Here is a 13,022-nt window from a genome sequence, read left to right as displayed (position 1 = left end):
AACGTTCCTACTCTCTCCGAGGTTTTACTATTCTTGATCGAGGGCCTATTTGGTGCCAGGCCTCGTGCCCTGAACATACAGCAGTGCACATGTGTCACATGTGTACTGCACAAACGGTAATTCACTAACGTCTCCGGAAGACTTAAGCCTTCCTCAAGTCAGAAGAGGTAAAAAGAAATGGAGGCTCGGAGAGTCACCCAGGTCTCCAACCATAGGCTCTCTGCCCCACAAGCCTGGCTCTCCGCACTGGATGACACCCTCCTGCCCAGATCGCCGGCTCTGGATGCAGACATGCCGTCTGCACTCACTCCCTTTACCCTCCTCCCACCCTATCCCTGTCCCTAGCACTGTCTCTCACTCCACCTTGTATTCCTGCTTGGCCCAGTTACAGTTTTACACTTGTTTGTTTGATGACTGTGTTAATGTCTACCTTATTATGCACTTTATGTATTCCTTTTTGTAAATCATCTTACCCCTATGAGGGCAGGGATTTTTATCCCTTTCATTAACTGTTTTATTGGCAGTGCCTACAGCAGTGTGGTGGACATAGGAAGTGTTCAATGAATTTTTGTTGAATGATTGCCCTCCCGTTGATTGTAAGCTCCACGCAGGCAGCAACTGTAGTTTTTAATCACTTTTAAACTACAAGTGCTTGGCACCTAGTAGGCATTTAATACACATTGGTTGAATGAGTGTATGAATATACTGCTTACTTTATCTTTACCCTTTCACTCTCACCTCATCATCCCAATTTGTAGGATAAAAATGTGCATTTCTGAGGATTCCTACTTCAAAGCTTCCTCCTAACCGCTTGTAACCATTCCCTCATTCCCTTGATCCCCCCAACACCATCCCTCATTTCTTCACAATCACGTTTTTGCTCTTACTTCCCCTTCACCCTCCATTACTTCTTAGAAAACTTCCTAGCCTCCCTAGTTTGGAATATTCTCAAGCATCATGTTTTTGTAGATAAGAGAATTGCAGCTAAGCTACATTGGATCCAGAACAGCTTTCCATGAATCACCCATGACTATCTGATTTTTGGTTTTATATTGCTTTCCTTGAGGAGGACTGAGGATCCTGTACCACTTCTTAAATTGAAATCATGGTCATTGTTCATAATTTTTTCAACAAATACTTATGGGACATGTTTTATGTTCTAGACCTTGTGCTAGATGTTGGGACAAGATATGCAAAGTCTGAGCCCTCTAAGGTGTGTGTGACACAAAATAGAATAATCACGGGAAATGTTGAGAAATGTCCTGGCTTAGACCTAGTTATTTCTAATACAAGAAACTAAGAGAATGAGACAGCATCTGATTCTTCTGCTCATTGTAGCAAGCTTTAGCATAGGTGTAGGTTGATAATGGATGTAGGCATGGGGTTAGAATGCCTTGCCCATTCACATTTATCTTGTTTGGTTTTTACAAATGACTCTGTTAGTCGGGAATGCAGGGCAGGAATTCTCTCTGAACTAAGGTTCAGGAAAGGTCAATTGACTTGCCTAAATTCGATGAGACTCCTGCCCCATTCTCCTTACTTGAAGAGGCCTGAGTTAAATGCTTAAAATCCTCTTCACTGATGGCTCTTCAGGATAGGAGTCAGTTTCAAATCTTCAGTGTAATGGTTTTTTAAATGCTTCTCAAAGGGAGATATCAGAGACTTTCCTGAATCAGAATCACTTAAGATGTACTATAAAAATACATGCTCTTGATGCCCTCCTCTGACCTATCCAGTTAGACTCCCTGTGAGTCCTGGGAACTTGCGTCTTAAACTCCCAGGGTGATTTTTCTGCATGTAAGTTTAACTAGGAGAGTTTTAATGGAAAGCCTCAGTTTTGTTTTGTTTTGTTTTGTTTTTTTTTGAGACAGAGTCTCCCTCTGACGCCAGGCTAGAGTGCAGTGGCGCGATTTTAGCTCACTGCAACCTCCGCCTCCCGGATTCATGCAATTCTCCTGCCTCAGCCTCCCGAGAAGCTGGGACTACAGGCTCGTGCCACCAAGCCCAGCTAATTTTTGTATTTTTTTTAGTAGAGACGGGGTTTCACCATGTTGGCCAGGATGGTCTCTATCGCTTGACCTCGTGATCCACCCCCCTCGGCCTCCCAAAGTGCTGGGAAAACAGGCTTGAGCCACCGCGCCCAGCCCCTGGAAAGCCTCCGCTTTGATGCAGGGTTAACATTTGCCTTTGGGACATATTTCGTCAGCATCTCGAAGAGTAACCCATATGTAGAGTAACCCATATGTCCTTGAGCAGATGGGAATGCAACAGCCTTCTGGCCGGAACCTCTTTCTTTCTTTTTTTCTTTTTCTTTTTTTTTTGAGACGGAGTTTTGCTCTTGTTGCCCAGGCTGGAGCGCAATGGCGCGATCTCGGCTCACCACAACCTCCGCCTCCCGGGTTCAAGCGATTCTCCTGCCTCAGCCTCCCAAGTAGCTGAGACTCCAGTTGCGCGCCACCATGCCCGGCTAATTTTGCATTTTTAGTAGAGACGGGGTTTCTCCATGTTGGTGAGGCTGGTCTCGAACTCCCGACCTCAGGTGATCCGCCCGCCTCGGCCTCTCAAAGTGCTGGGATTACAGGCGTGAGCCACCGCGCCCGGCCACCTGTCTCTTTTTTATGCAAGTGTTTTTTGGAATTTGGGGGTTCAGGTGAGCAGGTGCTCCGCTGCTGGAAACTACTCACAGTTAAAGATCTTTTGACTCTTTCCCCGACACGCTATTTGTCACTGTCGTTTTCCACCACAGAGCCAGGTATTTGCCCCGCCGGCCACGGTGGGGCGCGCGCAGCGTGTGCTGCCAGCTTATCTCTTCCTTCCCTGGTCCGCCTTCGCGCCCTTAAGGAGACAGTCCCTGGGAGTTCCTGCCTTTGGTCTCCAGTTGTTGCTCTCTTCTCGCGAGAACTGCTCCTCCCATCCTCTCCTCTCACGAAGCCCCGCCCGCGGAGAGGTTCCATATTGGGTAAAATCTCGGCTCTCGGAGAGTACCGGGAGCTGTTCTCGCGAGAGTACTGCGGGAGGCTCCCGTTTGCTGGCTCTTGGAACCGCGACCACTGGAGCCTCAGCGGGCACAGCAGCTGGAGCGGCAGTACTGCGACGCAGCCCTGAGTCGGCCTTGTAGGGGCGAAGGTGCAGGGAGATCGCGGCGGGCGCAGCCTTGAGCGCCGGAGCGCGTCCCTGCCCTTAGCGGGGCTTGCCCCAGTCGCAGGGGCGCATCCAGCCGCTGCGGCTGACAGCAGCCGCGCGCGCGGGAGTCTGCGGGGTCGCGGCAGCCGCACCTGCGCGGGCGACCAGCGCAAGGTCCCCGCCCGGCTGGGCGGGCAGCAAGGGCCGGGGAGAGGGTGCGGGTGCAGGCGGGGGCCCCATAGGGCCACCTTCTTGCCCAGCGGCTGCCGCTGGAAAATGTCTCAGGAGAGGCCCACGTTCTACCGGCAGGAGCTGAACAAGACAATCTGGGAGGTGCCCGAGCGTTACCAGAACCTGTCTCCAGTGGGCTCCGGCGCCTATGGCTCTGTGTGGTGAGTGTCGCTGGGCCTGGGGCCGCTGTGGGCAGGGTGGCCCCTCGCGCCCGAGGGCCAGGCCTGCTCCACTGCTCAGCGTTGCGTCTAGTGGCAGGAATTTTCCTCCGGGGAGGGCATTGCTGCCCCTTCGAGCTCTGCCCGTTCTGCACCTCCTGCACCCCTCGCCCTGCACTCACGCAGGTATGCGGTCCGTCGTGTGCAGCACTCAGGTCCGCTGCGAGAGGTAGGTGGTGGTGCTGGAGCTCGGTTCAGCTAGCACCCTGCGCCTTCCCCTCTCGGAGGGTTGCTGCTCGGCGACAGGCACCGGGGGAAGGGCTGCTTCCTTGGGGGTCTCCCTGCCGACCTGGAGCAGAAGGACCCTCTCCGATAATGCGCCCACGCTGGGGCGCCGGACCCTGTCCTCTGAGCAGACAAGCTCGGGGAGCTGCCGGGAGAAGCAGAAGGGAAGAGCCCAACCCGAAGACTGCGGTCATCTGAACAAAACTGACCAGGAAGGGAGCTCTCTCCGGGCCTTTTTTTTTTTTTGCAAAACTGTCGAAATCCCATCTTGAAAAGCGTTCTTTTTGAATTCGCACTTGAATTAACAGCGATCCATAGAGCTTAAAATACCGACTTTATCTCGGTGAGCACTGTGCCAGCTTGAGTGGTGTGTTTCCGATTCGGTTAAAAGCGTATTTCCTTTCCGTGGAGGGGCGGCGGTGGTAGTGCCTGCAAGAACACTGCAGCTTGAGAAACTGGCAGGCTCACTGATTAGTCACATACCACTGCTCATTTAAGTATTGTTCGACAAAACAGTTTTCTCATTTGGAGCAAGAAAGATTCAGATCTGTAAGGCGCCCTCAAGATCAAAAAGTTATTAACAGTGCTGGGAGGTATTGTCAATATTTTTTGAGATAATTCCTGCGAATACTGTGTTTTAAAAATCCATTAGAGAGTTTGCAGGGAGTTATCTAGTTATCTGCATTTATGGCCTGAGTTACACGATAGTTTTCGTAAGGATATGGAACCACATAGAAAAGGAAGGGAAGAGATACTTTTTAGCTTTAATTTACACCGTGAGTGTGTTTTAAATTAAGTCGATACCATATAATTTCCAGACCTGAAATATTTCACTAACTGCTCTCTAACTTCCAAGGTTTTATACCCTGTATTTTAGATTTTCTATAATTTGAAAGCTACGGATTTGAAACTAAGTATCAGATTTAACTGTTAGCTTTTTCTGTGTTTTAGTAATTCGTATTGTATGCGTCATTTGAAAAGGGGCCTGTAAAATCGTTTTTTGTTTTGGAACAAATTCCAGGCCTTTGGATATGTTAATCTTTAAATATGATTTCTGTGTTTCCCAAAGTCACATCATGAATTTCCTGTTTGGTAGAATCTTCTGGGTAATTGAGATTGTGCAATTGTGTCCAGCAACAGATCATATTGCATTTTCTAGTTCAAGCTGCTTAAGTTATGTTGCAGATAGCACCGTGCTTGACATCTGTCTCCCATTTTTACAGCATGGCAGTTTACATTTTAAAGGAATTTGCAGCATTTTACATTCAGAGAGTGTGTGTGTGTAGTTGGTTTGCAGCATTTTACGTTCAGTATATACATATTATATAGGTATATACATTCAGTATATACATATTATATATATCTAGTTGATTTGCTAATTTTCAAAGATGTATTTGGATCATTGCTCTTTTAATATTTTATAGCTCATTAATATACTTCCATTTTTTCATTCTTGAATTGACACATACATTTCTGTAGTATCACGTTTTCGTTTTCAATGCTATTTAAATTTTAATGGAGTAATACAGCAGAATAACTCAACTATAGAGGGTTTGGGTGAACTCCAATTGAATTGCTTGCAAGGGTTCTACTGTTGGTGACTAGCTCTGCACTGGAACAGGAGATTCAGATTTACAGTGAAGTACCATTAAAATTAACTCCACAGTTCTTTAGTGGTATACTTTTCTGTGCTGTAGAAGCCAGCAGTATCTGACACTTAAAAGTACTTTTATTGAACAGATTTTTAAAAATAGGTAATACGTTGTATAAAATTTGAAAGTTTTAAAAAGGTACTCAGTGGGCCAGGCGCGGTGGCTCACTCCTGGAATCCCAGCTCTTTGGGAGGCCGAGGCGGGTGGATCACGGGGTCAGGAGATCGAGACCATCCTGGCTAACACAGTGAAACCCCGTCTTTACTAAAAATACAAAAAATTAGCTGGGCATGGTGGTGGGCACCTGTAGTCCCAGCTACTCGGGAGGCTGAGGCAGGAGAATGGTGTGAACCTGGGAGGCAGAGGTTGCAATGAGCCGAGATCGCTCCACTGTGCTCCAGCCTGGGCAAAAGTGCGAGACTCCGTCTCAAAAAAAAAAAAAAGGTATTTAGTGAAAAGTCTCCTTTCCTTTTTGTTCTCCAGCCACTCTACTCTCTCAAAGACAGGCACTGTTAGGTGTCTTGTGTCTTTCCAGGGAGGCAGAGTTTTTTTTATTTGCTTCTTTGTTTAGTAGTCTTTCTACTAAAGGGATTTAAGATGTAACCTACAGCATATTGGTGAAGGAAAATACAACTGAAACTGACAATGTATGGCAATTGACAATTAACAACTATAACTAATGTTGGAATGAAAATACCAGAATTTAGATTTACAATTAAGTATTATTTTATTTACAGATTCAGCATAGTTATTTGAAGTTGTTCTTTTCTTTGAGACGAAGTCTCTGTCGCCCAGGCTTGAGTGCAGTGGTGCCATCTCGGCTTACTGCAACTTCCACCTCCTGGGTTCAAGTGGTTCTCCTGCCTCAGCCTCCCAAGTAGCTGGGACTACAGGTGCCCCCCAGCATACCCAGCTAATTTTTGTATTTTTAGTAGAGACGGGGTTCTCCATGTTGGCCAGGCTGGTCTCAGACTCCTGACCTCAAGTGATCTGCCCTCCTTGGCCTCCCAAAGTGCTGGGATTACAGGCCTGAGCCACCGTGCCCGGCCTGAAGTTGTTCTTTCAATGAGTACCTTTTTAGGTGTGGCAGAAAACATTTTTTGGAACTTCTTTTAGAATCCACTTTGGAGCCTATGATACTCTTCTTCTTCTTTTTTATTTCGAGACAGAGTCTCACTGTGTTGTCCAGGTTGGAGTGCAATGGCACCATCTCTGCTCACTGTAACCTCCACCTCATGGGTTCAAGCGATTCTCCTGCCTTAGGCTCCCAAGTAGCTGGGATTACAAGTGCGCAACACCAAGCCCGGCTGATTTTCGTATTTTTAATACAGACAGGGTTTCACCATGTTGGCCAGGCTGGTCTCTAGCTTCTGACCTCAGGTGATCCACTTGCCTTGGCCTCCCAAAGTGCTGAGATTACAGGGGTGAGCCACCATCTCTGGCCATCCATCTTCATTTTTTTGAGAGCAGATTTGATTTTAGGGAATAACAGTCCATTTGAATCCAAATAATTTAGGGAATTTGGACTCAAGTCTGATAAGAAAGATTAGGCAATCAGGTTGGTGATACTACTGTTTTAGGTCAGATAGGAGTTATAACTATAAAGTAACAACGTGGAATTTTTTGTGTGACTTCTTGAACTGGACCTGAAGTCTACTTCCAAAAAAATCTCCTAATTTTATTTTATTAATATTTATTTATTTATTTTGTAGAGATAGGGCCTTACTGTGTTGCCCAGGCTGGTCTCAAACTCCTGGCCTCAAGCAGTTCCCCCAGCTTGACCTCCCAAAGTGCTGGGATTATAGGGATGAGCCACCACAACCAGCCCCTGAATTTTATTTTCAAGAATGAAAATAAATGAATAGAATATTTAAATGAATAAAATTCATTCATTGAAATATTTGTCAGTTTCCTAATTTTATTGCTCTAAAGTGTGATATACTTTGTAACATTTACAAAGTATTTTAAGCCTATATTATGTTAATTTATACTAAGTATAGTAAAAAAGTAGAAGCCTGTGTGATAACCAACTATGAATCAAAATAGAGTTTTACAAATATGCCTTTCCTTTAAAGCGTAAAGGGAACTAGACTAGGTCTTGCAGTTTTAAGGAACTTTATGCATTGTCTGTGAGGGGAAATGAAGCAAAATTGTTCAAGAATACATTGTTGCAAAGCATTGATTTTGGGGTTTTGGGACAGAAGGGGAGAACCTTTGTGGTGAGTTTAAGGAAATACAAACAGGAACTTAAGTGTCTTTCCTCTGGGGTACTGTTCTTCCAGGCCCTTGCTGTTGATTAGAGGAGGTGGGGCACTGGCAACCATAAAATAGGAGGTGACGGTTGAGAATTACTCTTAGATTGTATTCAACTGTTTATTCAACAGTGTTTATTGAATACCTACTATGGGCCAGATAGCTAGGTTCTGGAAATAGAGTGCTAAACAAGACAGAAACAAGACAATCCATTCTCTCCTGGAGCTTATAGCCTAGTGGGTTTAATAACTACATTTTGTGGATTGCTTGCTATGTTCTAGAATTGTGCTGTGCGCCTTATCATCAGCATAGAAAGTATATAACAAAACCTTTGGTAAAAGGATAGCAAAACTTGCTAAGAAATCAAATACAACTTACTAAGTGCTTTGTGGAACAAGATTATTCTAGTATAATAGAAATAAGTGAAGCTAACTTTTTTTAACTATTAATGGCCATTCACCATTTTAAATCTATTTTTTTTTTTTTTTTTTTTTAGAATGAGCCAGGGCACAAAGAAATAAAAGTGCATCATTATTAAGTATACAAAGGTGACTTTCTTGACTCCTGACCAGTGAGAAGGGTGTGTCCTTTACTTTTCTAGTAGTGATAGTAGGTCCATGCTGAGCTTTCCATTCTTTTCTTTGTAACCAAAAGTAAGGTAGTTGCCTGTATGTTACCAGTGCCAGTCAATAAGAAGTCTTTAAACATAATTAATGGCAAACATTTGTATTATTGATGTATAAAGATTGTTTTAAGAAAGAGTTCATTCGAAGCTGGCTATAAAGTCATTTTATTATCAAATCCCATTTTTCCACCTTTTTTTTTTTTTTTTGAGATGGAGTCTTGCTGTGTTGCCCAGGCTGGGGTGCAGTGGCACAATCTCAGCTCACGGCAGCCTCTGCCTCCCGAGTTCAAGCAGTTCTCCTGCCTCACCCTCCTGAATAGCTGAGATTACAAGTGCATGCCACCATGCCTGGCTGATTTTTGTATTTTTAGTAGAGACGGGGTTTTACCATGTTGGTCAGGCTGGTCTCGAACTCCTGACCTCGTGATCCGCCCACGTCGGCCTCCCAAAGTGCTGGGATTACAGGAGTGAGCCACCACACCCGGCCTCCACTGGTTCTTCTTTAAAATAAGCTTATCCTGGATCTCCAGGTTTTCAATTCTGCCAGTTTGATTTCTTGATACTGAGGAGTACTCTGCTTTTGATTTCTTTTTAGCCCAGTCTCAGAGATGATCTGTGTTGACTTTGCTTTTCATGGGCAAGAGTGCAGACATTGCTGAGCCCCTGGGGCCTAGAATTCAAAGATGGAAGAATTCACTGGGGTAGATCACCCTCACTTTGGAATTAACTGACATTTTTAGGGATTTTTGCAGTTTATAAAGTGTTTTCATTCAAAGCATTATCAATCAGTTCTCACTAGCTCCATGGAGGCTGATATTTATTAACTCCGTTTTATAGATGGGGAGCTAGACTCATTCATTAAAGGAATGGCGTACTTGTCAGTGCTACTTTTAGTAGTCTCCTTTCTGATAGATGTGGGCTGCTGAGGTTGCGTGGTGGCACCTTCTCTTACGCAGTTCACCTCCTCTTGTGAAAAAGGGGTTGCTGAGTCACTCGGAATAGAGCTTGAGTGTAGGAAAGCAGTTCCACCAGTGTCATTGCCCAGTTTATGTGAGGGGTAATGACTTAACCCATTTAACCCATTAAAGTCATATCTCTTCCTCAGAACTGATAAATCGAAAATGCACTCATTGCCCAGATTAAAATTTTTTCTGAAGGAATTATTAGGCAGTGCAAATAGTTAATTCCTGAATTTATGAATCCTGTTGGATTGAAATTCTTTAGTGTACATTTATGTAAAGTTGGGACTGTCTGTACATGTTTGTGTTACATAAGTATAGGATATAAATAGAAATAACTGCCTCTCCAGCCCTTTGAAAATACATTAGATTATTGCTTTTTGCAGTAAAAATTGGGGTAAAACTGATTTGTTCTTATCTGAGAGGTATAATTACTGCAGTGCTCAGAAAAGCCTCATTATAAAGTGGGCTTCCCTGACTTGGAACTTAGGGATGTCTTCTCATGGCTGCTATGGAAGTCATGCAGCTGTTTCATCAGGAAAATAACCAAAAACTTCTTTAAACTTGGAAATGTTGTTTGTAAAAGAAACTTTCAGTATTCGGAGTAGTTTGTCTTTCACAGTGCTTCCATAAATTAAGTACAGGCACAACTCGTTTTATTATGCTTCACAGATAATTGCTTTTTTTTTTTTTTTGCAAATTGAAGGTTAGTGACAACCCTGTGGTAAGCGAGTCTATTGGCACCATTTTTCCAACAGCATTTGCTCACTTCATGTCTCCGTGTCACATTTTGGTAATTCTCACAATATTTCTTTTTTTTTTTTTTTTTTGAGATGGAGTTTTGCTCTGTCGCCCAGGCTGGAGTGCCGTGGTGCGATCTCTGCTCACTGCAACCTCCGCCTTCCGGTTTCAAGCGATTCTCCTGCCTCAGCCTCCCGAGTAGCTGGGACTACAGGCATGTGCCACCACACCTGGCTAATTTTTGTATTTTTAGTAGAGATGGGGTTTCACCATGTTGATCAGGCTGGTCTCGAACTCCTGACCTTGTGATCTGCCTGCCTTGGCCTCCCAAAGTGCTGGGATTACAGGTGTGAGCCACCGTGCCCGGCAATTCTGCTGGGATTACAGGTGTGAACCACTGTGCCCGGCAATTCTCACAATATTTCAAACTTTCTCATTATTATTAAATATTATGGGGATCTGAGATCACTGATCTTTGATGTTACTGTTGTAATTGTTTTGAGGTGTCTGGAACCATGCCCATAGGCAGACTTAATTGATAAACATTGTGTGTGTTCTGACTACTCTGCCAACCGGCTATTCCCTCTCTCCATCTCCTAAGGCGTCCTTATTCCCTGAGACACAATAATACTGAAATTAGGCCAATTAATAACACTACAGTGGTTTCTAAGTGTTCAAGTGAAAGGAATGTTTGCATGTCTCTTACTTTAAATCAAAAGCTAGAAATGATTAAGCATAGTGAGGAAGGCATGTCGAAAACTGAGATAAGCTGAAACTTAGACTTCGTGTACCAAACAGCCAATTTGTGAATGCAAATGAAAAGTTTTTGAAGGAAATTAAAAGTTATATTCCAGTAAACAAATGAATGATTAGAAAGCAAAACAGCCTTGTTGCTGAGATGGAGAAAGTTTTAGTGGTCTGGATAAAAGATCAGACCAACCACAACATGCCCTTAAGTCAAAGCCTAATCTAGAGCAAAGCCCTAACTCTCTTTAATTGTATGAAGTTTGAGACAGGTGAGAAAGCTGCAAAAGATAAGTTTGAAGCTAGCAGAGGGTGGTTCATAGGTTTAAGGAAAGAACCTGTTTCCATAGCATAACTTATAGTGCAAGGTGGCTGGGGGTGGTGGCTAACACCTGTAATTCCAGCACTTTGGGAGGCTGAGGCAGGCAGATCATCTGAGGTCAGGAGTTTGAGACCAGCCTGGCCAACATGGCGAAACTCTGCCTCTACAAAAAATACAAAAATTTGTTTTTTGTATTTTTTGGTGTTGTGGTGTACACCTGTAGTCCCAGCTGCTTGGGAGGCTGAGGCAGGAGAATTGCTTGAACCTGGGAAGTGGAGGTTGCAGTGAGTCACTGCAACCAAGTGGCAACCGAGATCGTGCCACTGCATTCCAGCCTGGGTGATAGAGCAAGAGTACATCTCAAAAAAAAAAAAATTAATAGTTGAGAAATTGCTTCTCAGGAATGAATAAAGAAAGTAGTTTCTTGAGGTGGAACCTACTGTTGGGGAAGATGCTTATGAACATTGTTGAAATGACAACAAAGGGTTTAGAATATTACATAAACTTAGTTGATAAAGCAGCAGCAAGGTTTGAGAGGATCGACTCCCATTTTGAAAGTAGTTCTACTGTGGGTAAAATGCTATCAAACACCATTGCAGGCTACAGAGAAATCTGTCACGAAAGGAAGAGTAAATCAATGCAGCAAGCTTCACCGTTGTCTTATTTTTAGAAATTGCCGTAGTCATTCCAACCTTCAGCAGTTATCGCCCTAAGTAGTCAGCAGCCGTCAATGCTGAGAAAAGACCCTCCACAAGCAAGAAGATAATGACTTGCTGAAGGCTCAGGTGACCCTTAGCATTTTTTAGCAAAAAAGTATTTATTTATTTATTTATTTATTTATTTATTTTTATTTATTTATTTTTCCCAAGACGGAGTCTCGCTCTGTCACCCAGCCTGGAGTGCAGTGGCACGATCTGGGCTCACTGCACCCTCCACCTCCAGGTTCAAGCAATTCTCCCACCTTAGCCTCCCGAGTAGCTGGGATTACAGATGTGCACCACTATGCCCAGCCAATTTTTGTATTTTTAATAGAGATGGGGTTTCACCATGTTGGCTAGGCTGGTCTCAAACTCTTGACCTCAAGCGATCCTCCTGCCTCAGCCTCCCAAAGTGCTGAGATTAATAGGTATGAGCCACCATGCCTGGCTAATAAAATATTTTTAAATTAAGGTATGTATATATATATATTTTTTGACATAGTGCTAGTGCATACTTAATAGACTACAGTATCATGTAAATATAACTTTTATATGCACTGGGAAACCAAAAAATTCATGTCACTCATTTTTTTGTGATATTCACTGTGTTGTGGTTGTCCAGAACTGAACTCATGATATCTTTGAGGTACACCTGTATGTATGTGTTAAGGATTTACAAAATTAACCAGCTTTCCCGTGCAGTGTTCAAGTCTTTTAATAATTTATTATAGGGAAGAAGAAGTGGTGGTTTGTAAATTCTGTACTTGACGAATGGATACTGGGTTTTGGGCATGCTTGGCTCCAAGGCTGAATGTTGGGGGGGGAAAGAAGTATAGGAGAGTGAGGAGTCTAGGATTTCTAAGTTTTGGCCTTGGGCAAATGGATATATTTTAGTGCCATTTTCTGAACTTTGTGTTACAAAGTTACAAAAGAGTGTTAGAGGGTACAAGATTGTAGAGAGAAAGGGGAAGGAACATAGGTTCATGGTAATCTCCTTGAGGACAGGACTCATTATACCTTGAGTGCCTACCAGTATGGTTTGCTGTAAGTGCTGAAGATGAAATATGAACAAAAGAGACAAAAATTTCTGCCTTAAGAAGCTATATTCTGGCCAGGTGCAGTGAGTGGCTCACACCTGTAATCCCTGCACTTTGGGAGGCCAAGGTAGGTTTCCTTGAGCCCAGTAGTTAGAAACCAGCATCCTGGGCAAAATGGGGAGGCTCCTCTACTA

The 13,022-nt window shown here is 43.8% G+C and overlaps 1 protein-coding gene across 3 annotated transcripts in view; it reads left to right on the top strand.

The window, feature by feature from the left end:
• Nucleotides 1–2,952: 2,952 nt before the first annotated feature.
• The window catches only part of MAPK14 (mitogen-activated protein kinase 14), an 83,561-nt gene continuing 73,491 nt past the window's right edge, over nt 2,953–13,022 (top strand). The window contains exons 1-2 of one of the 3 annotated variants that reach the window (XM_063632189.1): nt 2,992–3,126; nt 3,433–3,515. Coding sequence is in view for 2 of the 3 variants with exons in the window: in XM_055264339.2 (XP_055120314.1) it covers nt 3,400–3,515 (116 nt within the window). In the remaining variant the exon portion in view is untranslated. Of the gene's footprint in view, nt 3,516–13,022 lie in introns of all 3 variants that reach the window. The other 2 variants (XM_055264339.2, XM_055264340.2) reach the window with 2 other exon arrangements.

The sequence above is a fragment of the Symphalangus syndactylus genome, chromosome 23 (assembly GCF_028878055.3).
Source record: "Symphalangus syndactylus isolate Jambi chromosome 23, NHGRI_mSymSyn1-v2.1_pri, whole genome shotgun sequence".
NCBI classification, from domain to species: Eukaryota; Metazoa; Chordata; class Mammalia; order Primates; family Hylobatidae; genus Symphalangus; species Symphalangus syndactylus.
Note: the sequence above shows the minus strand (reverse complement) of the source record. Positions and strands in the feature narration are given on the sequence as shown.